The 26,196-nt window shown below is 39.0% G+C and overlaps 2 protein-coding genes across 2 annotated transcripts in view; one reads left to right on the top strand and one right to left on the bottom strand.

Moving 5' to 3' along the window:
- LOC122669173 (protein PEP-RELATED DEVELOPMENT ARRESTED 1, chloroplastic) overlaps positions 1-10,899 on the bottom strand; it is a 28,773-nt gene extending 17,874 nt beyond the window's left edge. The window contains exons 1-4 of the mRNA XM_043865859.1: positions 10,495-10,899; positions 7,974-8,129; positions 6,485-6,553; positions 6,201-6,371 (exon numbers count right to left, since the gene is read on the bottom strand). Coding sequence (XP_043721794.1) covers positions 6,201-6,371; positions 6,485-6,553; positions 7,974-8,129; positions 10,495-10,896 — 798 coding nt within the window. The 5' untranslated portion in view covers positions 10,897-10,899. The remainder of the gene's footprint in view (positions 1-6,200; positions 6,372-6,484; positions 6,554-7,973; positions 8,130-10,494) is intronic.
- A 12,572-nt stretch (positions 10,900-23,471) lies between these two features.
- Positions 23,472-25,023, top strand: LOC122669914 (uncharacterized protein At5g48480-like). The gene is made up of 2 exons (XM_043866825.1): positions 23,472-23,890; positions 24,591-25,023. The coding sequence occupies exons 1-2, from the start codon at positions 23,601-23,603 to the stop codon at positions 24,793-24,795; spliced, it is 495 nt and encodes a 164-aa protein (XP_043722760.1). The 5' UTR covers positions 23,472-23,600; the 3' UTR covers positions 24,796-25,023.
- Positions 25,024-26,196: the final 1,173 nt, after the last annotated feature.

The raw sequence follows: 26,196 nt of genomic DNA, 5'->3' as shown, positions 1-26,196 counted from the left end.
TCTTGTAGGTTGGTTTGATGACCATAGCGAATAGCTCACGGGCATAGACTTCAGCTCCATCTACGTGGTGTAAGAATAAGATTATAATATTAGTATCTTGGATGAGGGTATACATTGCATCCTAAATTGTTCTGCTAACAATAAGTAATATGTAAAATATATTATATACAAAGAGAACTAAGTACAACGAGAAAAGTGCATTTTCAATTGATTATATATAAGGGACGAGGTTTCGTACAAGTACTAATGCCCCCAAAAAAAAATTATTTTCAGTTTGGGGAAGATTTACGATTTAGATGCACACATTTGATACAATCATTCAGTTTTTTTTTCCACTAATCTAGTGATCTATTGAAGAAAAAAAAAGAGACACAAAAAATCAATATGTGAGCAAAAAATTCAAAGTTTCAAGAGAAAACTGTTCTTCCACTAATCTAATTTCGATCCATGATTGCTGGATGCTTAATCACCAAATGATGAAATCAACATTACTAGAGTCGCTTTTGCTAATAGAAGCAAGAAATCAAGTTGATTTCGCCAAAACAAAATCGATCAGAATGCCTTATAGGCATAGTTGTCACGGCGTTTAGGCGACCCAAGGCGTTAGAGGGGGCCTGGATGCAAGGCGAGCAAGGTGATATTATTTGTTAAGGTGCTTGGATGCCAAGGTGGTAACTTAGGTGACGCATTGACAACTATGCTTATAGGAGCTCTCGGTAAGTGTTTTGCAGTCATGGATCATGTTATACAGTGTATAAGGGACGTATCTAGCATATCGATACACATTGACCACGTATTGACCCAATACAATCGATACTTTGTTTGAGTATCGTATCGGTTGTCATATCATATCGGCACCTTAAAGATATGATACATAACGGTTTGTATCGGCAGATACATTTGGATACTTAAAACCTTGGTTGTCATCAAAATGGTAAATAACACAAAGTAGAAAGAAAAAAATATGGCATAGCTGTAATTTAGATGAAATCTAATTATAAATACCACCCAAGGCAAAAGGGTAATCTTTGAATGAGAAGTAAAATAAGGACATGAGGGACTTAGTGCTAATGAGAGGGTCATAAATGAAAAATTCAAATAATGAAATAAAGGACAAAGAATATGGAAAGCACTCATCGTATTCTAGCAATTTTAGAGGAAGTTTTCTTCCTCATGAAACCAACTGGAGCGAGAACCAGGGAGATTGAGACCTTCACGCAACGAGAAGAAAACCACGGCTACTGCAACCGAAAACTAGAAAGAGGAGGCAACGGTGACCTGGACCTGTAACAACCACTGAAAACTTCCTGATAGTTTGCAACCAGCATCAACTATACGCAGCGAAAAAACAGGTTGTCTTCAACCTATGTTCCCGAGAACCAAGGGATCATCATCAACTTCTTCGCAACCAGATCAGCAAACAAAAAGCAGGAGCAGCCATCAACTCCATGAGACAGCATATAATCCATCGACCAAACCTTCGAACCAGCAAATATCAGAAACCATAGCAGCGGCAGCCATAATTGAAGAACCAATGAACCATTCAACATCAAACAGAAGGGGTTTCAGCAACAGAAAAGCTCCAACAGCAATCGACTACGATATTCAGCAATTTCAGAACCCCAAAATTGAGACCAGAAACCAGACAACCCATACGAAAGAATAAACAACCACTGCCAGCAAACCTTCGAACCAAACATGTATGATTCATCATACTATACTTCCGTCTTCAGCATACGAAACCCATATGAAACTCATCGAAACTCATACGAAACCCATTGAAACTGAAACTAAACCCTAGTTCTACTTTTATGAACTTGGGTTTCCTTCTTGGTTTCCTTCTTCAACCCAGAAACTAAAACAACTCTCTGCAAACCAAGGAGAGAATCAGGTACTGGTTAAAGTTAAAGCTCTGATACCATGTAAAGAATCCCAGAACCTGTAACCAATGCCTAGTAAAGAGAAGAGAGAAGATATAAACAGATTAAGGGAGAAGAAGATAGAACAATGGGAGAAAAGGTCTGTGTGATAGATTGTATGTTCTATCGTACCAGCCAACATATATCTATATTAAAGTCAAAACAGAATTACAAAAGGAATATAACTCTTACCTAGTTAAGCCTAAAGCCTAAACAGGAAACTTACTTAGACTAGGAAACTAAAAATTAAAGACATAAAGAAATAAAGGAAATCACGATGGGGGGACTCCTCCTATCGTGTTACATATCTTAACAATTGTGAAGACCATTGAGCTCAATTGGAGTTCGGCAGGAACATTGACAGCAGGCGTTTTTTGTGAGCAGTTAACCTTGCATTGTGTGCCGATATGGTATGATGAGGTGGCTAGTGTAGTGCTCTATGCTTTGGAAGAAGTTATGAGAGCCTCTGGGATGCATGGTGATGATGTGGAGCTTCTGTGAACATGATTGCTATGATAGTTGGCATGAGGGAAAGCTTGACGCTAAAGTGCAGTGATTTGTAGTGGCATTTTGCATGGTGCAGACCTTCATGAGAGTTTTGAGCTATCTTTGAGGCAGAATCAGTTAATGCTCCAAACTAAAAGACTCTTGCCCTGTGAGTTAGCCTTCCAACGCTTCAAGAAGTGAGTCAATCCGAGTTCGGATGAGGGAGTTATGATCTCTCGAATGCAGTTGACATGCATGATTTCTAGAATGATGTTTCTACACCGTGCAGCAACTTCATGGAAGATTGGAAGTGTTGAGTGTTTCTCCACTTGGATTTTTTAGAAGCCATAAACGAGGGAATTGTTCATCTCTGAGTTAGCTTTACAATGCTTCAAAAATCATGCCAATCCGAGTTCTGATGAATCAGTTATGGCCTGGACAGTGGAGACGACACAGTGGTTCAGAACACTGTTTTTGCACATCCGGCAACTTCAGAGCTATCATTGAAATCCTTCCATTAATTCTGGGTTGAAGCTCAAAACTAAAGACTATATCTCTATGAGTAAGCTTTACAATGCCTCAAGAATTGGGTCGATCGAAGTTTGGACAAGGAAGTTATGATCTCGAACGTAGATGCAGTGCATGATCTCTTGAACACCCATTTTGCACATACAGTGACTGCCAGTCCATTTTCCAATGTCTTGCACTCTACCTGTGTTGAAACTCAAAACATAAGAGTTGTACGTCTTCAAGTCTTCTTTCCAACGCCAAAAGAATCGGATTAATCCGACATCAGACGAGAGAGATATGGCAGTGAAAAGCCCATGCTACCAATCTCCATTAGGCATTAAAGCTTCTATTGAAGGCTCCAAAGAGATGGTTGAAGAATGCATTGAAGACCAAGCTACGGTTTGAGAAGATTGAGAAGAAAGAAGAAGAGCAAGGAAGGAAGGAAGGCAGGAAGGCAGACATCAGAGAAGACTTCAAAAAGTGGAGAGGTCCGGTCTGCAGCTTTCTCCAGAGGTTACCAGAGTTGTAGGTAACCCTTGTAGCAAATCCCCTTTTGTATTGTATTCACTGTAGGCTTGGTGTTTGATAAAGTGAATATTTGTGTTATATGTGGGTGAGATTTGTAATAGATTTGTGCTTGTAATTGGGGCATTCCATAAGCCCATTATTTCTGTATTTCTGGACTTGTCCAGCAGGTTCTGGACAGAGGGATTAGAGTTCCTTGGTAGTGAGTGCTACCTAAAGCTAGGGGTTGGTGCTCCCCCACAGTAGGTGTCGTGTAATTCTGGAATTGGTGCTCCCTGCAGTGGGTGTTGCAGCATATTTGTATTGAGCATATAGAAGCCCATTTAGAGCATTGCTCTGTGGATGTAGGCACACTGCCGAACCACGTAAAAATCCTGTGTTGTGGGTGGTTGCTTATGGATTGCATGTGTGGATATATGAAGTGTCATTTTTGCAGGATGGTCATGCACACCGGGTAGACCTTGCCATGTGGTTGTGAATTCCTGTGGTTGAGAGGCAAGGTGTGTTATATGACTGTGTGTCACTGAATTGCATACTTAAAAATAACAATGGGAAGTTAGGCTTTGGGCAGTGATTTTTGTGAGCCAAGGCAGACCTTCAGTGACAGTTGGGCAATTAAAAAGAGATTTTAAAAGAATCATTGATTCACCACCCCCCCCCCCCAGTGACGACCAAAGTTCAACAACAATAACTATTGCATTGGTTTTGCTCCTTTTAGGTTAATAATACATTCTCAGGTATTAACGAAAGGGAAACCAAAAACTTTATCAAGAAGGTAAGAAACAGCAGGATGACCGTGGGAAAGGATCACCACTGGACTCAAAGAGTCTCACAGCACTTCCCTTCACAAGGTTATCGACAAGGATGTTTGTCCTTAAATACGTAGACATAAAGATATGTATGCTGATGTGGTGACTAGCGCTAGAATGACAGGGGGCCAAGGTAGTGAATTCCCAAATCTTAATTGGGTTACCCAAGGATCAGCCTTAAGCCCTTATCTGTTTGCGCTTATCATGGACGACTTAACCAAAGGCATACAAGATGAGGTTCCATGGTGTATGATATTTGCAGATGACATTGTTTTGGTAGATGAGACAAAAGCAGGGATTAACGCCAAAGTGGAACTATGAAGAACAGACTTGGAATCAAAAGGTCTGAAGATAAGTAGAACTAAGACCGAACATATGGTGTGTGACTTTAGCAGCTCTGGGATGGATAATGAAGTGGCAAATATTGCTGAGAGGGAGATCCCGCAAAGTGATCACTTACGATATTTGGGATCAATTGTAAACAAGGAGGGCGACATAGATGACGATGTTGCCCAAGGGATTAAAATGGAGTGGATGAAGTGGAGAGGTGCAACTGGAGTTCTGTGTGATCGGCGTATCCCTTTAAAGATTAAAGGAAAATTTTATAGGACTGTCATTAGACCAGCTATGATGCAAGGGGAGGAATGTTAGGCTGTGAAGAAGTGTCATATAAATAAACTTGGTGTTGCAAAGATGAGGATGTTAAGATGGATGTGTGGGAAAACTAGGAAGGATAAAGTAAGGAATGACCATATTAGAGCTGGGTTGGGACTTGGGAGTAGCTCTGATAGTTGATAAACTTAGAGAGAGTCGTTTGAAGTGGTATGAACATGTTCAATGGAGGCCTTCAGATGCCCCAGTTCGGAGGAGTGACCTAATCCAGATTGAGGGAATCAAAAGAACCAGGGCCAGGCCTAAGACAACCATAGGAGAAGTGGTGAAGAAACACATGCTTAGCTTAGGCCTTGTTCCTAATATGACCTCAAATAGAGCTGATTGGAGAACAAAGATCCATGCAATCGACCCCATTTAGTTGGACTATGATGATGTGAGGCTTTTTTTTGTATTACACTCCATTTCGAGGCCTAGAGCAGAATGTTGGGCAGTTAAGAAGCGGTACGTAGCTATGGTTGATGCCCTAGAGTTTGTGTCGATGTTGTATGCCCCACCCCCCTTTACTTCTTTATTATTATTCTACTGTCTCTTCAAGGATCCATGTAGCCGACCCCATATAGTTGGGATAAGGCTATGTTGTCATTGTTGTTGTTGTTGTATTAGCCAAAAATTCACAAGACCAATCACTGATTTCAAAAACAGCAGGAGATGGATGGGTTCAGTTTCACTACAGATTTATGGTTCTAAGTAACAGCCAGATCAGAGAAGAAAGAGAGAACTGCCCCAATCCAATTTATATCTATGGGAAGACTTAAGCATACTTTTAAAAACAACTCAGGAATTTCTAAATCAACCAAATAAACTCCCTATAGTTTTTACCTAATCCTAACCAATACCAAGTCAAAATAAAGAGAACTTTATAAACACACTATCCTAATTTAGTTGACACCTATTGCAATAATGCCAATATCCAGGCACTTGAGGGGGAAAGGAAAGAAAATGGCATGCAAAGGAATCAATTCTGTGATCCAACTTCTTGATATACTGCAACCGAAAGCCCAGTTTCCAAAAGAACTTGCCATCAATTTTTGTTCTTAATGATTCCATCTCGTAGTGACGAATTATTCACTCAAACAGTTTCGAAGCAAGAAAAAGCGAAACAGATAATCAGAATTTTTTTTAAAAATTAAATAAATAAAAGAAGCATTCATTTCATTAATCATGCAATGGATGACTCGAAGATGCATAATACATATCAGAATACAAAAGGCATAATCAAACAGTTCCAGATCTAAAAGATTAAAATGGAAGCTAGCTAATACTTTTCACCATTCACCTCTAAAAGATCATCAGCCTGGTTTGCTATATCATTTAAATTTGCCCCTGGAAGATGAACTTTTGTGCCTTTCTCACTTTTAAAGACACCTCCACCTGCAGCTACTCGACGAAGTAATTCATGTCTGCTTTCTTTCTGGGGAGTCTGACAGAGCAGGCCAATGACTTGAACCTAGAAACCAAAATAAGAACTAAATCACCTGATTCACAGTACTAGATCATGGATTGAAGTTCCTTGAAGCTAGAAGTATTTCAGTCATTAATGCTGGAAGAAGGAAGCCTCACATGTGGAGGGCACTTTTTTGTTAGATGAGACAACACCGTCTCCTTGATCACCTCCAAGAGTGACTTGCGCTGTACAGAAACCAATGAAAATTGAATATAAACATTCAAATCCACATATATGTTAAGATCGTGACAATGCTAAATGTCATAACAGGAATCCAAAGAAGCACGGGACAGAACAGACAGCCTAATCTAGCTTGCTCATATGTAAAAAAGAAGTACTAAACATAAAGCCCAAGAGAAAAACCAACAAGATAAAGCATGGATCAAGCATCTAGAATTTGTAGGCAATTCCCGCATCAAACGTTTCTCTCGTGTATCATTAGAGGTTCAAATGCACATGACTAAACATTCATTTCAACAGGCCTATCCATCTCCTCCATAAAGATACTTTACAAATGTCATTTTTTGATAGTATGCATTCATGAGGTCCGCATTTGATGTTTGCTTCTGTCATCAATTTCTGTTAGATGCCATTCCATTGATTTGCTTCACTAACTGAATTTGTAGCCCTTGGTTTCACTTGCCATTAACTTGGTTTTCAATCTATATGACAATATAACTAAGATAAAAATGTTTATAAAGGCTCTGCAAAGTTGTGATCCTTCCAAACTTGAGCAGGATCTTAGAATGTTCTAGTTTGGAGAGATTAACGATGTCAAGTTGTAAGCATTAAACACACACACACACATATATATAGCCACCTATCTTTTCCTAATTTTCAGGAAGTTGATATGCCTGACATTCATATCGATGTCAACGGATCATACCCGTGCATTATAATTTGTTACTGCTCCATATCATCAAAATAAATGTAACTAACCTTGACTTGAGTACTACTTGCTTAACATGGACCTTGGAGAAATTCTATCAGAAATTTCTAATTTATTTTTGCATGTACTCATCCCTTTCTATTGCAAACCAGAAATTGTTATCGAAACTAATGCCTAAAGTTTTCTATGAAAAACAGGTACCGAAAATTGCATGATTTCACAAGTCATGGCAGCAAGAGCTCCCTATGGCTCTGAAAGTTGAAAGATAGGAAACCAGAACATTGCCCTTTAGACTCAGATTTCTGTACTGGCCCTGACAAATCACCCTGATGACAAAATAATAACTGGAAACCTTGAACATTTAAATTTATCTGGTTGCTTACTTTATAGGAAACTCTAAATAGCCAACTTCAATTCAGCAAGAAAAAAATGCTGTAGAAGGATATCAAAGGTATAACAACCTAAAAAAAGTCTGCCTCGCAATTATTATTAAAAGAGTCAATTAACCAGAAACAAGTTGGTCCAATCTGGTAAGCATCAAGGGGCAACATTAACTGCCTTCAGCTGCAATGCAACATAAACACAAAAATGAAACAGACAACGTTCAAGGATTATCACAGTTAGCAATTAAGAGAATATAGAAATATAATCAATATAAGAACATAATAGATATTCTCAAAAGTACAGGTATCAAAACAAGCAATCAAAATTAGTACTTGAGTGTCATTGTCCTTTTCAGCAAGTTGGATCATGTAATCAAGGGCCATCATAAACCCAGACTCCATCTCTTCAACTCTCTTTCCAATTACCCCTTGTGAAACTAACTCCACTGCAGCCTCCTCCGATGCTTCATCCATGCTCATATCCTCCAACTGCACTTATGTATACAAAACAATTAAATGATGCAAAAACTGTGGTTACATTTATCTACGACCAACAGCATACGGCCCTTGATAAGAATATTGAACCCTTGAACAAAAACACTCAACAATACAAAATGGCTATAATATGAAAATTTTCTTAGGAATAAGCTTTCTGAAGCAATGGTTGGGCACTAACCGAACGCAAATATAACTTGGAAAGTTACTAATTCACATCAACATATCAAGCACATAAAAAAAAAATAAACAAACACTGACGACTTTAATAATCTATAGAACATATAAAGCTGGAAATATTTTGACTTTGAAACTAAAAGATTAAAAGAAACTGTAAGAGGGAGGGAGTTGTTACCACTGCTATATAAATAATTAACTCAGGGTACTCATCAAGACTTGATAATGGAGTAAAGGTTTTGTAGTCAAGGTAATTAAGGTTAAACAATCATTAAACAGAACTTACGGGGTTTTAAAGCAACTACAGATTAGGGATCGTAATTAAGGAGAAAATTAAGAGCAATCAATCAACAGATCAGATGCAAGTAATTCTCAGGTCGAAGCTGGCTTTCAACTGGATTCACAGTTGTGCAGACTTATAATGAAATCTGATGGATGGATTAGAAGTTCTGAAACAGTCCCACCAGAATTAAGCAATTAAGGTTTCAACAGAATCTGAGATTTTTAACAGCAGCAGATCAGAGAACCTAATCTGGCCCAAAACCTGGTCAAAGGCTAGTTTTATATAGCAGAACAGAATCCCAGAATCTCAATTAATCCAAGGGTTGGATTCTGAGATCAAGAAGTTTCTTACTGCTGAAAGGAATCTCAGAAACAGAGCAACAAAAAATAAGTGATTAGTTTGAAGGAAAATATTAACCAGCAACTGAGAGCTTAATATCCCCAAACGGAATCAGATTGTAACCATAATATATTTGACTAAAGCAAACAACAGAAAACTGGTGTGCGAGTTACTTGAGATCAGATTCTAGTGAAGGTAGAATAAATAGGAAAAGAGAGGGATATGACCTGCGAATCACCACCAACCATGTTAATGCATCACCACAGCAACAGCAATTATGAATCACCACAGAACCGTAGGTGGCAGAAAGCTACTTCTTCCATTTAACCAAAAACGTGGGGAAAGGCTGCTAACAGCTCTTACATTTATAAAGACTCAATCATGCCACATCATAGTTGTCAAAGCATCACCTTAGCATCTAAGCTCTTTCTTGAGTCCAATGCGGCAGCATTCCTTGTTGATACTTCGCGAGTTTACATTGATTTATGTTATTACTTTGTTTTTTGTTGAATATGCTTATATTATATCCCATGCTTTGTTTATTATATGTTGATTTTCTCATATAAGGCCATTACTAATATGATTATAACATATTACATTGATATGGCTTCCATGTTGCATATGAACATAATTACATAAAATGATCAATGCTATATTACATATAGTCATCAATGCACGCCTAAGGCGCCTTGTTGCCTAAGTGCTCCTCCATACCTTGGGTCTCTTAGTCGCCTTGAAACCTATGTACCTCATTAAAGTACACATATCAGGTCAAACAAAGTACAAACTGAAAAACCCAGACCATAGATGCTTTAAAGTCAAGGGAAAAGAATACATTTAAATTTTCCAGGATCTTAAAAAATACAGTATTGTAATATTGGGGTAGGAGAAAGAGAAAAACCTTGAAATTCAGTCCTCCCTAAACTACTTGGACTATGCAGAATAAACTCTGCAAATTTGTGCATTTCTGGACTCTGCAATGCTAAATAAAGGAATATAAGATTACTTGAAAACTTGCACAAGTTGAGCACTTTGAAAGCAGAGTGTTTTTTTTCCCCCCCTGGAGGGAGAGGGGTGGGGCGGGTGAGTCATAAAAATTTTCCAAAGTAATGGGTACACAACTTGCAAGGAAAGCAGCTGGACAATCTGAAGGCTTGCCCAAATTTCAGGTTTGCTCAGATAAAAAGTACAGCAAAGACAAACCCTGAACTCTGAAGGTCTGAGAATTTCATACCTAGGCAAATTAAGTTACTCGGTCGAAAACGGAACAATGGAAATCTTTGGTACTTAGAGAACGCATAGAAATTTGAGTCACTAAATAGACATGTCATAGTCGAATTTAGGTGTATTTGGCACTTGGAGAATACAGAGAATTTTATTAAATATTTATTGTTGAAGCCTTAGCTCTGTTTCAAAATTTCAAAATTTCACAATTATGTAGGCTTTACACTTGGTTAGTCAAATCTCGATACGGGCACGTCAGTACGGGGAAGAAACAGATAAGAAACAGAGAAACTGCAAATACACTTGCTGGGTATGCATTAATCGAATAGAACTCACCAGTTTCACCATTTCCTCAAGTACAGAGGTAACCTGTTCGCCCCCTTTAAGAAGCGCCTCGTAGTGCGAGGGGTCCCATTTCTCATCCTCTTTTACTTTTGCACTGGTCTTTATTCTAAAACCCTCATCTGGAAAGCCTCCACCAACTTCATAGCTGTTGCAGAAGGTAATCCAAGAAGTTTGCTTCTTGGTTTGTCGGGAAGAAAAGGAGAGAAAAGATCCTCTGCAATCGGAGGAGATGAAGGGAAGATGAAAAGCATTGGTGGTTAGCTTTGTAGTAGAAGAAAAGCAAGAACAGGTGGTGGAGATGGCTAGCCTCTCCAGCATTTTTTGCTTTCTGAGCTCGGCTTCTTCTCTGTAAGTGTTAATAGATGGATAGGGATTACAACGAAGAAGAAACATTCGTAAAAGGTAATGAAAAAAACCAAAAAAAGAGACATTTCTGACAATTCAAAGAACCTCCCTGCGTGTCTGACAATTTCTCAAACCTCCCCTACTTTTCTTAGCCACAGTCCATTAATGATGTTAATAAAAAACCTGTTATGACCAAAATGCCTTTACTTATAAAAGACTAACATCAATACACTCTTTCCCTTTCTATTTTTCAAACTTGGTTTCATTTAACCCCAGTCCATTAACGGTGTTAGCAAAAAACCCTACACAGTATTTTCTTCTTCTTCTTCTTCTTCTTCTTCTTCTTCTTGCTCTTGCAAACCCACCTGCTCCCACCTCTCTGCAACCCCATCCATGCAGGCAGCATTCCCCACTCTCTTATTTTTCTTCTTTCTTTTTCCTGCAACCTCACCCGACCTCACCCCTTTACAACCCTGCAATCTCAGCAAAGATGAGAAGATTACACATGGTTAGTAAGAAAGGGAAAATTAAGGATGACTAAATGATTTTAGGAGAGAAAGAGAACTCAGGGAACCCACATAACAAAGAGAGATATAAGACTCGGTGATCTCCCTACTGCGACTCCCTGCTCCACCTGCTACCTCCCTCCCTTCCCACTATACTTTTTGCTAGTTTAAATTAGAGAAAAAAACAAAAGAATAGCCCAATAACATTGGAAAGGGGGAAAAATAAAGAATGGCTAGGAGTTGAGAACTTCCTTCATAGATTTCGAGAGGATCAACGACATCATCCCTGTGAAGATCTTCAATTTGAGCAATCTTCTCCTTCTTAGCGTGAATAATTGGATTAGGATTAATCAGCCCGAGAGTCATTGTCTTCCTCTCTACAAATTAAACAATTTTCTAGTCTCTCCATGCTACCCCTTATCAAGTCAACCAATGTGAGTCTCAGAGCATTGGAGACCATGAAGCTCGACCAGAGTCCGAGGGGGAGGGGTAAAGCAAGGCAAAGTTGGATGGGATTCAATGTACCTCATGCTTTCATAGCTTCGCAGACGAATCCAAAAACTCCCCTTCCCACTATACGTTCTCTTCCTCGGGCCTATGTTCGCCCTCAAACAAGCATCTATAAGTTGGAACATTAGATTTGATCAAACATGCAAAAAGTTTGGAGCCTTGTATCTACAAGAAGATCAATGGGAACACAGTCTATTTCCTAGTCTTGTATGTGGATGAGATACTGTTGATCAATATTAATATGCTCACTTCTGTAAATAGGTGGTTATCCAAGAATTTCTCAGTGAAGAGTTGGGTGATGCCAGTTACATACTAGGAATCAAGGTTGTGAGAGATCGAAAAATTAAGATGTTAGGACTTTCATAAGCCAACTACATTAACAAAATCCCAGAGAGGTTTAGAATGGAGAATTCTAAAAGAGAAAATGTTATCTTTAGACATGTCATTATATTTTCTAAGTCACAGTGTCCCCAAACCCCTGACGATACAGACTATAAAGAGGTTGTCTATGCTTTTGTATTGAGAAGTCCAATGTAAGCAATGTTGTGCACTAGACCAGATATATGTCATGCGGTTGGTATGGTCAGTAGACACCAGTCTAATCCTGGACCGAAACATTGGACTGTTGTTAAGTGCACGTGAAGTACTTGAGAAGAACAAATGATTATTTTCTTATTTGTGGTGCAGACAACATGTCAATAGTAGGATATACTAACTCAAACTTCCAGAATAATATGGATGACAGGAAGTCTACTTCCGAGATGTTGTTCATGTAAAAAGGACAATTAGTAATATGAAGGAGTGTCATACAGAAGTCAACGAAAGATTCCACGACTGAAATTGAGTAATTTATAGCTTGTAAAGCAGCCAAGGAGGGGGTATGATTGAAAAGTTCTCAATTGACTTTGAGGTTGTACCTGACCTTGTTAAACACCCCATATCACTTTTATGTGGTAATAGAAGAGTGATTGCTCAAGCTAAGAAACCTAGAGCTCATCAGAGAAACAAGCATGTGGAGCACAAATATCATCTCATTCGTGAGATTATACAATGAGTTTATGTTATTATTGTCAAAGTTTACTCTAACTATAATTTGTCTGACCCTATGATGAAGGGACTCACACTGGTTGTATTTAATAAACATGTTGAGGATATGGGTATTAGAATAGCTAGACATTGGTAGACAATAAGAATCTCTAATAGTTATTTTTCCCTAACCTAAGAGATACTTGCTGTTGCATTCATGTCTTGTGCGTATGTGGTGTATCAATGGTTAATGTCTATCGATAAGACTTGCTACACACTGTCTGCTCGGTGTATATTGTATGGATGTGAATGAGGGTAATGCTCAATTTCCACTGCCTTTTCGTTAAGGATAACATCCATATGAGTGAGTTGTCGGACAGTGACTATGCATAGTCCAGGGCCCAACACTTGTTTTGGAGGGAGTTTGTAAAATGGATTTTATTATAGTTAGTTAAATAAATATTATTTGAAAAATATTTTCAAACCTTTTTGTGTCCGGTCACTGGTTATGACACTCCCGTATTAATGTGCAATGGATTATGTTTCATGATGGTGATTTAAATCCATCTCTGTAAGGTTCATTGTGGACGTTAGTTATGTTGTGGAGAAAATGTAATAAAAGTTTATACCATCGGAGGTTTTTAAGTTACGTCTTTGATAGGATTGTCCTTTTATGTAATTAAATATAACTTAAGGGTTATTCTTTAGGATCACACCATGTGGAATGATTATGTTCGTTGGATTGTAATCATTTACATTAGCCTACTTATAAAAGAGAGGCTAAGACTAAAACCCTAGAAGAGAGAGTCTCATCGTCTTCAAGCTTAGGTTACGGCCATCGGAGAAGGGGCATTCAACGGAAATCTTCACCAAGTGCTACATTCCTTTGGAAGAACATAAAATCAATGAACGTTAGGTAACCTTACACTCGATTGTTTGCTTTAATGACTGTGTTCATTAAGATGTGAATGCTAGAATTTTTTTTGTATTGTATGTTCATTGTGCGCCGCTTCCGCTGCATCTTACATTTGATAAGTCCAATCAATTTTTTTTTTATTTCTATGCTCTTTCCCCATCCATCTTTTCTCATCTTTTCTTTCCCGTTTTTGTCTAGATCTCAGTCGTTCTTACTTTGTTTGCTTTTATCCTTTGGAAGAACATAACATCAGTGAATTTTAGGTAACCTTACTCCCGATTGTAATGACTGTGTTCATTAAAATCTGAATGTTATATTTTTTTTTTTTTGTATCATATGTTCATGGTGCACCGCTTCCACTGCGTCTTACACTTGATAAGTCCAATCAGTTTTTTTTTTCTCTGCTCTTTTCCCATCCCTCCTTTCTCATTTTTTCTTTCCCTTTTTTGGCTAGATCTCAGTTGTTCTTACTTTGTTTGTTTAGATCCTTTGGAAGAACATAACATCAGTGAACTTTAGGTAACCTTACTCCCAATTGTTTGCTTTAATGAATGTGTTCATTAAGATCTGAATGCTAGAATATATTTTTTTTGTATTGTATGTTCATCGCGCACCGCTTCCGCTGCGTCTTACACTTGATAAGTCCAATCATTTTTTTTTTTCTCTACTCTCTCCCCATCCCTCCTTTCTCATCTTTTTCTTTCCCCTTTTTTGGGTAGATCTTAGTCGTTCTTACTTTGTTTGTTTAGATCCATGTAGCAAAAACTTCATTAAGTTGGGATAAGGCTAAGTTGTTGTTGTTGTTGTTATATTCATGGTCATTGTTATTTAGTGATCTTCCACATTCTATTATATGAAATGTAATCATTCTCTAAAAAGAGCATCGCACATTCTACAGAAAGTATTTGGTTTATATTAACAATGGATCTAACCAAAATAATTCTACTGTAGAAGAAAAGCAACAAATTCACATTTAACCAAAAAAAGGTAAGCCCAGAAGAAAAAGCACCATTCTATTAGATACAACAAAGCACTAATCTATCAACCCAATTTAGCACACATTTAACCAAAAAATGCTAAGCCTATAAGGAAAGCACCATTCCATTAGATATGAGGCAATGATTTATCAGCCAAATTTAGCATCCAAATTTTTGTATAGATCAATGTTACTGCTGAACAAGGGAGAAAGTTCTCTGTTCGGGAGTGTGGCCTAAGCCAACACTCCCATGAGTCTATCTCTCTCCTCCACATATGAAAAGACACCTCTACCCCCTTGTTTTGAGGAGGAGAGAGATAGACACATGGGAGTGTGGCCTACACAAAAAACTATTTCCTGCTAAACAATTACAGTATTTAACAACAACATCAATAGCAAAAGCTAAGCCCAAAAAGAAAACACCATTCTATTAGATACAATGAGGTAGTGATTTATCAGCTCAATTTAGCACACATTTAACCAAAGGAAAGCACCATTCCAGTAGATTCAATGAGGCAGTAATCTATCAACCCAATTTAGCACACATTTAATCCAAAAAAGCTAAGCCCAAGAGGAAAGCACCATTCTATTAGATGCAATGAGGTAGAAATCTATCTATAAGCTAGTAGCTAGCCCAATGATTTGAACTTAACCTGATTAGAGTGGTCAGTGGTTGAAGACCTTGTTCACATCTTCCCTCCCTCTTAACTATATAAAATTAGAACTTAAAAAAAAAAAAAAAAGGGAAAGTTTTCTTACACAGCCGTGTATGTGAGAGGGTGGGAGTTTCAAAGCATTAATTAATGGGTGGGGGTTTATGACTTTTCTTTTTTTTTGGTAAAAGGGGTTTATGACTTTTCCAACTCTTTGTGAGAGGGGGCACGACCATGTATGCTTACATGGCCATGTATGAAAACTTCCCCCCCCCCCCAAAAAAAAAGAGACAGAAATCTATCAACCCAATTCTATATAAAAAAAAGGATAAATTACACATCACCCCCTAATTTTCAAACGAAACTCAAATCACCCCCTAGTTTTTGAAAATACTTATCCGTCCCCTCTATAGTAACAGTGTTATCTTAAATCAAACCAAAAAGTGAAATGACAAATTTAACCTTATCTATTCTTTTATATAACCAGTCCTACCCCCTCCACTCGGACCACTCCACCTCTCTCTCCTCTGGCACCGGTACCAGCCTCCGGCACCGGCACTGGTACCGGCCTATGCATCTTCCCCCCTCTCCCCTTGACCTCCTGTTTCGCTTGATAATTTACCCTTTATTTTATCCCCTTGACCTCCACCTCTCTCGTCCATTTCAACTCATTTTGTTAGTGTCAAATGCTTTAGCGTCTACTCTCTCTACGCCTATTTCCACATTTAAACAGATCATATAGGCACGAACTACATCTGATCAGTCATCTAAGTAGCACACTAACCGGCAATCAGAATGCCCCCAAAAGTAGGTCGAGTGGAGGCCCTAGGTAGGGCTTTGTGCTCCAAAAGTTTCACAGCAAACAGATTAGAGGGCTGGGTTTAATTGAAGGTTTACTATGCTGGGAAAAAAAAAAAAAAAACAGAAAACAAAGTATATGATGAAGCCTTCAATCCGGAATTAAACTGGGATCAGATGCTTCCTGTTGTTAGAGATTGATTGAGAGAAAAAGGACCACCAACTATCTTGAATTCAACAATCAAAACTCCCACAGAAAATAAGATATCAATCAAAACTCAGACACAACCTTCCTGGGTTTCACTTGATATGGACGGTAGACTAGGATTTAGGATACAAATCTTCTTCGGTGAAATCCATCTAAACCCTTTTCTACTCCAGCCTCCATTGACCACCGACCTCAAGCAATCCATTCACCTTTATTTTCATTAACCCCCCTAACACCTTGAACCATTCTCCAGCTGAGAATCCCATCCACCTCCCACCTCTCTTCCCACGGTTACAATCCAGCCTAGAATCCCATTCACCAAATCCACCTTTTCCCCTTAATCTACACCCTTCCCTACTCCCATTCTCCATTTCCACTAACTGAAAACCCCAAAAAACAGAGCTCACAGAACCACCTTCATCTCTTTTATTGCCATAACCCAAAACCCATTAGATTTGGTTTTAAGGTTACAGGTCCGGTAGTGGTGGGTTACAGGTGATGTGAGGAAGAGGGTTGATGGATTTGGGGGTTTTTAGATCCAAGGGTAAAAAAGTAACTCTACACATGATCAAGGGTAGTTTAGGGAGTTAAAAATTTTTAACTGGAAGACATCATCACTTAACAACATAAAATCAATTATAGGGACTAATTTGTCATATTGGGGTCTAATACAGGGGGTGATTTGAGTATTTTCAAAAACCAAGGGGTGATTAGAGTTTCATTTGAAAATTGGGGGGTGACATGTAATTTACCCTAAAAATAATAATAATAACTAACAGAACACCAAAACCCCAACCAAACCTAACAGGAAGTAGTGAAGAACAGAAAACAATTGGCTAATCTCTTTAATCTCAGTTTCCTCTTCTTCACTTGAAGCTTCAACCAACACTAAAAGACCCCCTTAACAATTAGGCCCCTGATGGGACAAACAACCTAGCACCGCGAGAACAAGCTAGCGAGGTCGCGAGTCAAGAACTGAGACCGCGCCTAACTAAGTACGAGCATGCGAACTCTTGCGGCTTGAGTTGGATGCCGAGCTGAGAGCGACATGCAGAGCAGGGTGCCTGGTCGCGCTCTAGCCCGCACCGCTGCTAGAGGACATCGTGCCCACAAACGACAATGACCTAGCCACAGCTAGGTGTGCGAGGAACGGCCTCCATACTTCGCATAGATAACGTGAAGATTACCAGGGGCCAACGCGGCCCGAGATTCTAGCCCACGTTGCGCCTAATCAGGTGCGTGGGAAGTTATGGATAAACATTATCCCACGCATCACTCCTAAACGTGTAGGATTAAGCACTTGTCAATCCCCCAAAAGACGTCTTGTGAGGGAAGGTGCAACTTTAATTCCTTATTGCACACCAGCCAGCACGCACCGCTCCCTCGTCCGAGCCAGGATCTGGGCAGAGCATTTTGGGTCACTTCCAATAATCCCCCCTCAAATGCACGCCCACTAACAGAGCACCCATGGCACCGGGGAGACTTGAACTCGCGATCACCTACTCTGATACCAAATGTGAATTCACCTAGAGAGGGGTGAATAGGTTAAGGTAGGGAATAAAAAAATTATTGCAGAAATAAATAAGTTATCAATGAGATATAAATAAATAACAAAAATAACACAAGAGATTTATAGTAGTTCGGCCAATACTTGCCTATGTCCACTCCTCTCACCTTAGAGAGAATTCCACTAAAACAAATCTTGAGTATGAGCAAGAGAACTCGTATAAATCTTGATTGAGAGCAAGAAAACTCACCACCACTCTTGATTCCGAGCAAAAGGACTCAAACTAATCTTGGTTCCGAGCAAGAAAACTCAAACTACTCTTGATTCCGAGCAAGAGGACTCAAACAGCCATATAAAATAAAATTGTACTAAGATTAGGATTACCTCAACCTTAGAAGTATGAAACTATTTTTCACCTTTGAAGCTTGGAGCTACTTGATGTGGCGTAGCTTAGAGAGGGAATGTACTTGAATGAATGCTTTGATGAAGAGTGCTTTGAATGATCAAGTACCGAAGTCTTTTTGATGTCTTTGATTAGCTTTAATTAATTGTAATTAGTCTAATTGAGCTCACCTATTTATAGGTAAAGGTACTTAAAGCATCTAAGGCTTAATGCTAATTTTGGACATAATTTAGTCCAAAATTGCAAACAACTGCTAGCTCAGTTGGTTGGTGGCATTGCAAGTTGGTGCATGCCCCCCCAGGAGGTCAAGGGATCGATTCTCCTGGATTGCATATTGTGCCAAAAAAAGGCACCTTTCTCCCCCTCCCCCCTCCTCCCTAGTTGTAGATTGTGGGCTTGTCTTAGACTTCGCCTTAGCTTGTAGTTGGCCTATGGGCCCTTGAGTAGGATAGTCCCAAAAAAAAAGGACATAATTTAGTCCTAATCCAGTATGCCGTTTCCCAATTCGGTATGCCGGATCATGGAATCTATCCGTTGACCAACGGTTAAATCCCAACAGTCAAATTGCAATTTGGTATGCTGGATTTGATTCGGTATGTCGTTTCCCAATTCAGTATGCCAGATCAGATTCGACACACTCCGGTTGCTCTCTATGAGCAAAATGGATTCGGCATGCCGAATGGGGATTTAGTATGCCAGATCAGTTGATTTTGCTGAAAAATGGCTAAGTCCATGTTTGGACAGGTGTGGGGCCATTAGCTTAGGTTTGGTCCATGTAAAAACACCTCCTAGGGTCACTCTACATGTATGCATGCATGAGTGTGTGCATTACAAATGAACTTAAACTTTAAATACATCTTGATACAAAACAATTAAACAAATGCTTTTAAACTCATGTATCTCAATGAGTTGCTTGAATACAGTTTTTGAAAGTAGTCATTTTCTTCAAACCATTCATTGAAATATTGGTTATTTGTCTTGGTTTATTGTCTAGGTGCATCAAGCTTCTACAAGCTCCCCTTTACTTGATGCTTATCTCTTATGAAGTCTCTATACAAAATAACACAAGTTAGTACAACTAACTTATTTATTATCATCAAACCCATAATGAGTGATGTGTGGAGTTTACCCCAACAAAACGTACTCACTCCACTCCGAGAATCTAGCCTTCCTATTTAGGCACGATTCTACCCCTCAACCACCTTAAGTAAGGGAGGTAACACTCATCACATCTATCTTAATTCTCTTTGAATCATCTGTTGCTTAGAGATCTAACTTAAGCATCGGAGTGAGATCACCGGCGACGCCCAGTACTCTCCGCTGATCTTGTTTTGCAGGCAGAGCTCGCTCCAGGAGGTTTCTTGATGCAACAACCCATTTCTCATACTCTGATTTTTGATTGAATTCTGTATTTAAATCTTTAGTAAATGGTATTTAGAAGAACCAACAAGAGTAGAGGTTTCTATTTGAGAATGAAGCTTGTAGACCGCCAATGAAGATATAATAAGAGCTTTTCTTACAAATATTTCAAATGGGCTCTTTATTTATGTTTAAGCTTCTATTAATTAACCCTTACCTCACTCGTAGCTCCAGCACAACCAAATCTGCGGCCTTGTTTGTTTGACGGAGAGAAGTGGAAAAGGAAAATACTGTCCACATATGTGGACACTAAATAAGGAGGGGGTTCAGTGGGTAATGAATTTCTTGAGAGACACGTGTGGGATACTCACCATATGTGGAGAGGAATTTAGCTCGTCTCCAGGGAGCCTAGCACGCCCAGGGTGCTACCAGCTGTTGGGTTGTGCTGCACAAATCCCTAGGCATGCGCCAAGATGTGTGCAACACAGCTCAGCCGCTGGATGCCCCCTGGAAGCACCCTGGGCGCTGGGCTCCTTGGAGACGGTCCTGATCCTGTGGAGAGTATTTAGTCTCCACATATGTGGAGTTGATCCAGACTCAGAAACTTGTAATTGTTTACCACAAATGTGACAGTTTGGTTACATGGGGTGAGAAACTTTCAGACAAACTCATTAAATGCATTTATTTATATCTGTTGAGGTGGTACCCCCTCTTTTTCCCACCCCTTATTGAGTCTATCTCTCTCCTCAACCTATCTCCTTTTTTTCTCATGGAATCCCACCCCATGTTCATTTCCTCTCACACTAAATCCCACCCCACTACAAAATGCATATTCTATGAAAAATATCATCCCCCTCCCCTCTAAGTTTTCATAATATCAACCCAATCCCCAAGTTTTGAAAAATGATAATACCCTATCCTACTTTTTAAAGATTCTATCAACCTCATCCTAACTGTTAAAAAACCCCATTAAGTAATGACGTGGGTATGTCTAATTTTTTTAAAACCCCAAATTACCCTTAATATAATTTAATTTCCATTTTACCCTCTTCAATCCCAAAACTCCTTTTTCATCCTTTTGCCCCCAAAACCCAGATCAGTATCACCTATAATTCTGACACCCTCCAATTCCCTACAATGCCTCACATGAGAGTGAAATGATCACTTACCCATTGCCTTAGAAAGTGTGTCCAAGCAGTGAGTAAGTGGTCATTTCAACTCCCATGTGAGGCATTGTAGGGAATTGAAGGGTGTCAGAACGGAGGAGATGAAAATTCCCCAAAGCCCCTTTTTCGTTTCTACATCTTCTTCCTCCAACGCCTCACACCTGCAACATCTACTGTAAACGACGAACAGCACCGCCCCTACAACATCTTCTTGTTGCCTCTTATTTCTCTCCGTGTTTCTTCTTCTTCTTGAAAGATTTTTTAATTCTCTGCTAGATGATGACAAACAACATTTACCCATTTAAAAATTAGTAATAATTGTTGCTATTCCATAATTTTTTTCAATTTTCTTTGGGGATTTCACTAGATTCCTGAAGTCTAGTAATGGAACTAGGAATTGAAGTCGAAATCAGAGTATGAGTTAGTATTAAGGGTTTTTTCTTCTCTCAGTAAAATCTTTCTTGAATTGTTACATGGTATTAAATCTGAACCCACTACTATGACATTGATTTGCAGAATTGCTGTTTTTGTTTTCATGCTCTTTCTTCTCGAGATGATCTGTGAATAAGGTGTAGTTTGAACTTAGGAGGCTAGGAGCCCTCGGAGCAAATATCAGTATGTCTCTCTCTTCTCCGACGGGTTGAAGATGGGATCTTGTTGTGCATAACATTGGTCGGCACAGAAACTAGATTCCCTAGCAAAATTGAAGCCCCATCTCCTCTCCTTGGTATCGCAAGTCAGATCTGGGTTTGGTCTCTTCTCTGCAAATTAGATCTGAACCTGGTTTTGCAAGCCACATCTAAAGCCTTCATCACAAATCAGTTCTAGGTTTGGTCTCTGTAAAACTGATATGAACCTAGTATTGCAAGCCACATCTGAAGCCTTCATCGCAAATCAATTATGGGTTTGGTCTCTTATCTGCAAATCAGATCTGAACCTGCGTTTTATTTCAGTTCCGGAGTTCTTTTTTTTTTGTTTTTCTATCGCAAATCAGATCTGAATCTGTATCTTGTTTGAAGGCTGCTTCAATAGGCCTCCTCTTTCTCTCCGTCAATGAAACTGTAAAAAAAACACACACGGTGGGGCTGCCGGGTAGGGTGAAGATGGATGAGGGGGTGTTGCAAATGGTGGGGCAGGGTTTCCATTTTGTCTGTTTGCAGAAGAAGAAAGAACAAAGAAGAGGAAGAAAAGAAAAGGGTGAACCGGTCCAGATAACTTGATGGTCTGACGGAGGATGCTTGCTGGCGCCTTCTTCTTTCTCTCAACTTCCCACCATGTTGGAGAAAGGCTTATTATGCCTTTTTAACTCCAATTAAAAAAAGGGTAATATCGTCTTTTCATATGTTATTTTAACGGAGATAATCACTTAAGTTATGGTTGATAGAATCTTTAAAAAGTAGGAGAAGGCATTAACATTTTTCAAAACTTGGGTATTGAGTTGATATTATGAAAACTTAGAGGAGAGACAGATGATATTCTCCCCATATTCTATTATTTTCTTTTCTTTCCTTGTCAATCCAACCCACAACATGTGAGACCCATCCTCACAAGTTTCCCATCCCTTTTATTCGTCAAACAAGCAGGCCCTGTATAAATGATAAAAATCCTCTACAATACCGGTGGGGTGGCGGTGCATATCCGACGGTACAGCAGAGGCCATGTGTGCCACATGGTCTTTGCTGTGCCGTCGAATGTGCACTGCCGCCCCATCTGTACTGTAGAGGATCCTGATCCCTATATAAAACGTCGTTTCTACTTTGCGAACTATAACACGTTTTGAAATCAACATGAAAGTTTTAGGCCTGATTTGGTATGATTTCTATTTCTTAAATTGTTTGGTTTAATTTGTGTACTTTATTCCAATGAAATAGAAATTCTGAAAAAATGAGGCTCTGTTTCATTTTTTAAATTGAAATTGATTTTACTTTTGCTCTTTGATGAGCACATGATTAATTTGATGGGTAAAACAATAATTTCACATTAAAATTAAAACACCACATTTTTTCTACTCCTGATGGTTTAACTACCACTATGCCATCACCATCACCCTGTCGCCACCACTGCCACCATCACCACCACGACGACCACATGAAATTAACTATTTTGTCATAAGCATAGTTTTGAAAACCAAATTGAACATTCTAGTGGAATCATCGATGTAAACTAGAACCATTAAAACAGTAGAAAAATGGAAACCACAAAATAGTTCATACATCAAAGCTTATTTTTTAATGATAGGAATCAGGATTACAAGATAAGCGGCTATTGTAGACGAACAAACCTTAAGCTTAAATGATGCCTGCAGTATTATTACGAAAATAGCCTTGCGATGCTTTTATTGGCCCTGTCATTGGTAGGAACCACAATAGAACCGCCGAGAGTGGCCAACGCCAAACGAGTGAAGAAAGGTTAGTATTGTCATTTCGAAAGAGATATGAGCAAGCAGTTTGGGAACTGACTCACTGAGGGGCGGATTCGTAAATTCGAATAAAAACTGAGGGCATTTTCAGGATTAAATCGGCAATCCCGTATTCCTTTTACGCATTTCGCTTTCCCGCTTCTTCTATAAATACCCTCACCTGCTACTTTCAATTCATATTCAGACTGATTTTTCTTGGTGCTCCTCTCTCCTAGGGTTAGGGTTTCTGAGTTTAGGTTTCTTTGTCTTCGTCTCTTTGTTCTTTTCTGCAACTCTTTCTTTCTTTTTAGCAGCTCTACTCAACAATGGCGCAGGAGAATGCTGCAATCGTTGATGACCAGAACGGTGGAGTCGAGAACGGCAGCTCCAAGGCCTTTACTTTCTCTGCTCTGAAGCCTCATCTTACGATCCCTGATTCTAAGGCCAACGAGGCTGTTCAGTTTTATAGAAATGCTTTCGGAGGAGAGGAACTGAAGAGAGCTATGTATCCAAAGAGGAAGGCTGAACAAGAGCTCCCTCTCATCCTTGCCGCGGAAATCAAGCTTGGATCCTCTGTCTTCTTGGTCTCTGACCAGGCCGAAGACTCTGATGTTGTGTAAGACTTTATTTCTCAACTTTTTCTTCTTGAAATGGCTTGATTCATCTGTTTATGCTGGCTATTAGCTTTTTGTTTCACATCTTTCGTTCTATTTGCTTTCTTTTCCTGAATGTTGTGCACGGTATTGCGATTTTCTTTGTTCATGTCGTCCTCGACAGTGTCTACGCTTTACTGTTCTCGTCTCATTTTATTATTTTGTTTACGCTTTACTGTTCTCGCTTCTATTATGCTGTCTATTAGCTTTTCGTTTCACCTTTTTCTAGACTGAGTATTGATCGTTCTTTCAGACATTTTACTGTGGTTATCCATGTTGGTTCTTCTTAAAGCTCATCTCTCTCAGTTTGTACGATCTATGTTATTTGTTTCATCTGATCTACTTTCCCCTCGTAGTCTCTATGTTCAGCTTTCTTTTCTCCCAATACTGTGCGTTGTTTTTTTAAAATGTTGGAAGAAAATATTCTGTTCTTAAATGGTAGTGTGGGACTGCCGGAGCTTATAATCGCAGGCGACGTTCTGTTTACCGGCTTTATGTACCTCTAAATTTGTTTCTCGCTTATATATTGGTTACATGGTCTACCACAGGGTTTCGCACTTTCACTATATATGTTTAGGACATAAAATGTACTGTTTGTGCTTCCCACCTTTACGATCTCTTCGATACGAGATTTGTTTTTTACGTGGCTGTTTAATCTTACAGTGGCTCCGCCGTGTTCTGCCTTGAAACCGAGGATGTCGACGGCTCCGTCAACAAAGCCGTGGCCGCTGGCGCTACGATCATCGGTGAGATATCTGAGGGCGAGGGCGGTTGCTGCGGTGGACGCGTTGGGAAGGTGAAAGATCCCTATGGTTACATTTGGATGATCAACGCTCCGGCGAAGGAGTGCGGAAACGAGGAGGCTTGAAGCATTGACCGGTCGTTTGGAGCTATTAACTGATTTACTGGTCCCTCCCCTTTTTGTCTATTTCTTTGCGATCTTTATTCTGAAGTTTCAACTTTTCTGACAGATGGATTTAATTGGATAATAGTTTCTCAGACAATGGACGGCTTGGATGGTTATATGCTTCAGATTGGGGATGTAAATTGAAAACTTGGAATGATAGAATGGGAAAAGTTTAGTAGTTTCTGTTTATGGTGGCCCCCCTTATTCTATTATTTCCTACTATATTTTAATCGTATCAAGATTATTACCAAAAAAAAAAATCGTATCAAGATAATGCTTGAATATATGATTATTTATAGGGCTATTCCCCCTTATTCTATTATTTCCTACTATACTAATCGTATCAAGATAATGCTTGAATATATGGTTATTTGTAGGGCTATTATAAAAGTTGCAACTCTGAACTGACAACTTGTAATCTTCTCTTAATTGTCTTTGTCTTATTTCCAAAAACATTTATTACATTATTTAATGTTAAAATTAAAAGGATTTTTTTAAAAACTAAACATCAGTTAATATAACATTTAATACTGTTTTTAGTAAAATATTGTATTAAGGGAGCCAAAAAGTACAGTCTTGTTATAACCAAAAAGATTTGTTCCAATATATAATTAACATGCTTTCACTAAAATAACACCTTCGAAGGTTGTCTTTTGTGATACGCTTCAGGGTTTGACTTGACTTGACTTGACTTGACGATTTGGTTTTGGAGCCTATCTGACACGTGTAAGTGAGGATTCTCTTAAATGGTTTCTCTTGGTTGTGAATGTGTGGAACATGTGATCCATCCAACGACCGTAGTGACTGTGTTGTTGTGGGTTCATGGTGATATATGAATTCTTTAATAATGTCTTTATCGATTAATGCTATTATTTACTGTATCATGAAGACATGGCAAGCATGAGGGTCTACAACCCCCCTTGCATGAAATATCGATTGTTAAAAGTTCTTTGGGTCAAGGCTGAGTTACAGCTTTGCTGGATATAAAATTTGGGCCTACGTATAAGATGGGAATTTAAAGGGAAAGCATTACCATCTGTTATTTGACGTATTTGCATTGAAAAAGTGCCCATTGAAGCCACATTTTTTTTCCTTTCTTGTTGCTTACAAAATTTAGATACAGGGATAGAGGAAGGAAATTGTACAAAGCCAGCCCTTCACTTCATATGCCGCAACCATCTGAGGGAGTCTCTTTTAAGACACATCACAAAAGAACATAAAGATTTGTGTTGAGATATGCATGGAACGTCTAATCTAGGTCTGAAATTAATATTTTACATTCACAAAAGAAGGAATCGTAGCCAAAATGCACTTAACAGAGGTACAAGTTGCCACTTAAACAAGGATGACACCTGAGTCACA

Source organism: Telopea speciosissima, chromosome 7 (assembly GCF_018873765.1).
Source record: "Telopea speciosissima isolate NSW1024214 ecotype Mountain lineage chromosome 7, Tspe_v1, whole genome shotgun sequence".
Taxonomy (NCBI): Eukaryota; Viridiplantae; Streptophyta; class Magnoliopsida; order Proteales; family Proteaceae; genus Telopea; species Telopea speciosissima.
The sequence above is the reverse complement of the archived record's forward strand: the minus strand, read 5'-3'. Positions and strand labels throughout refer to the sequence as shown.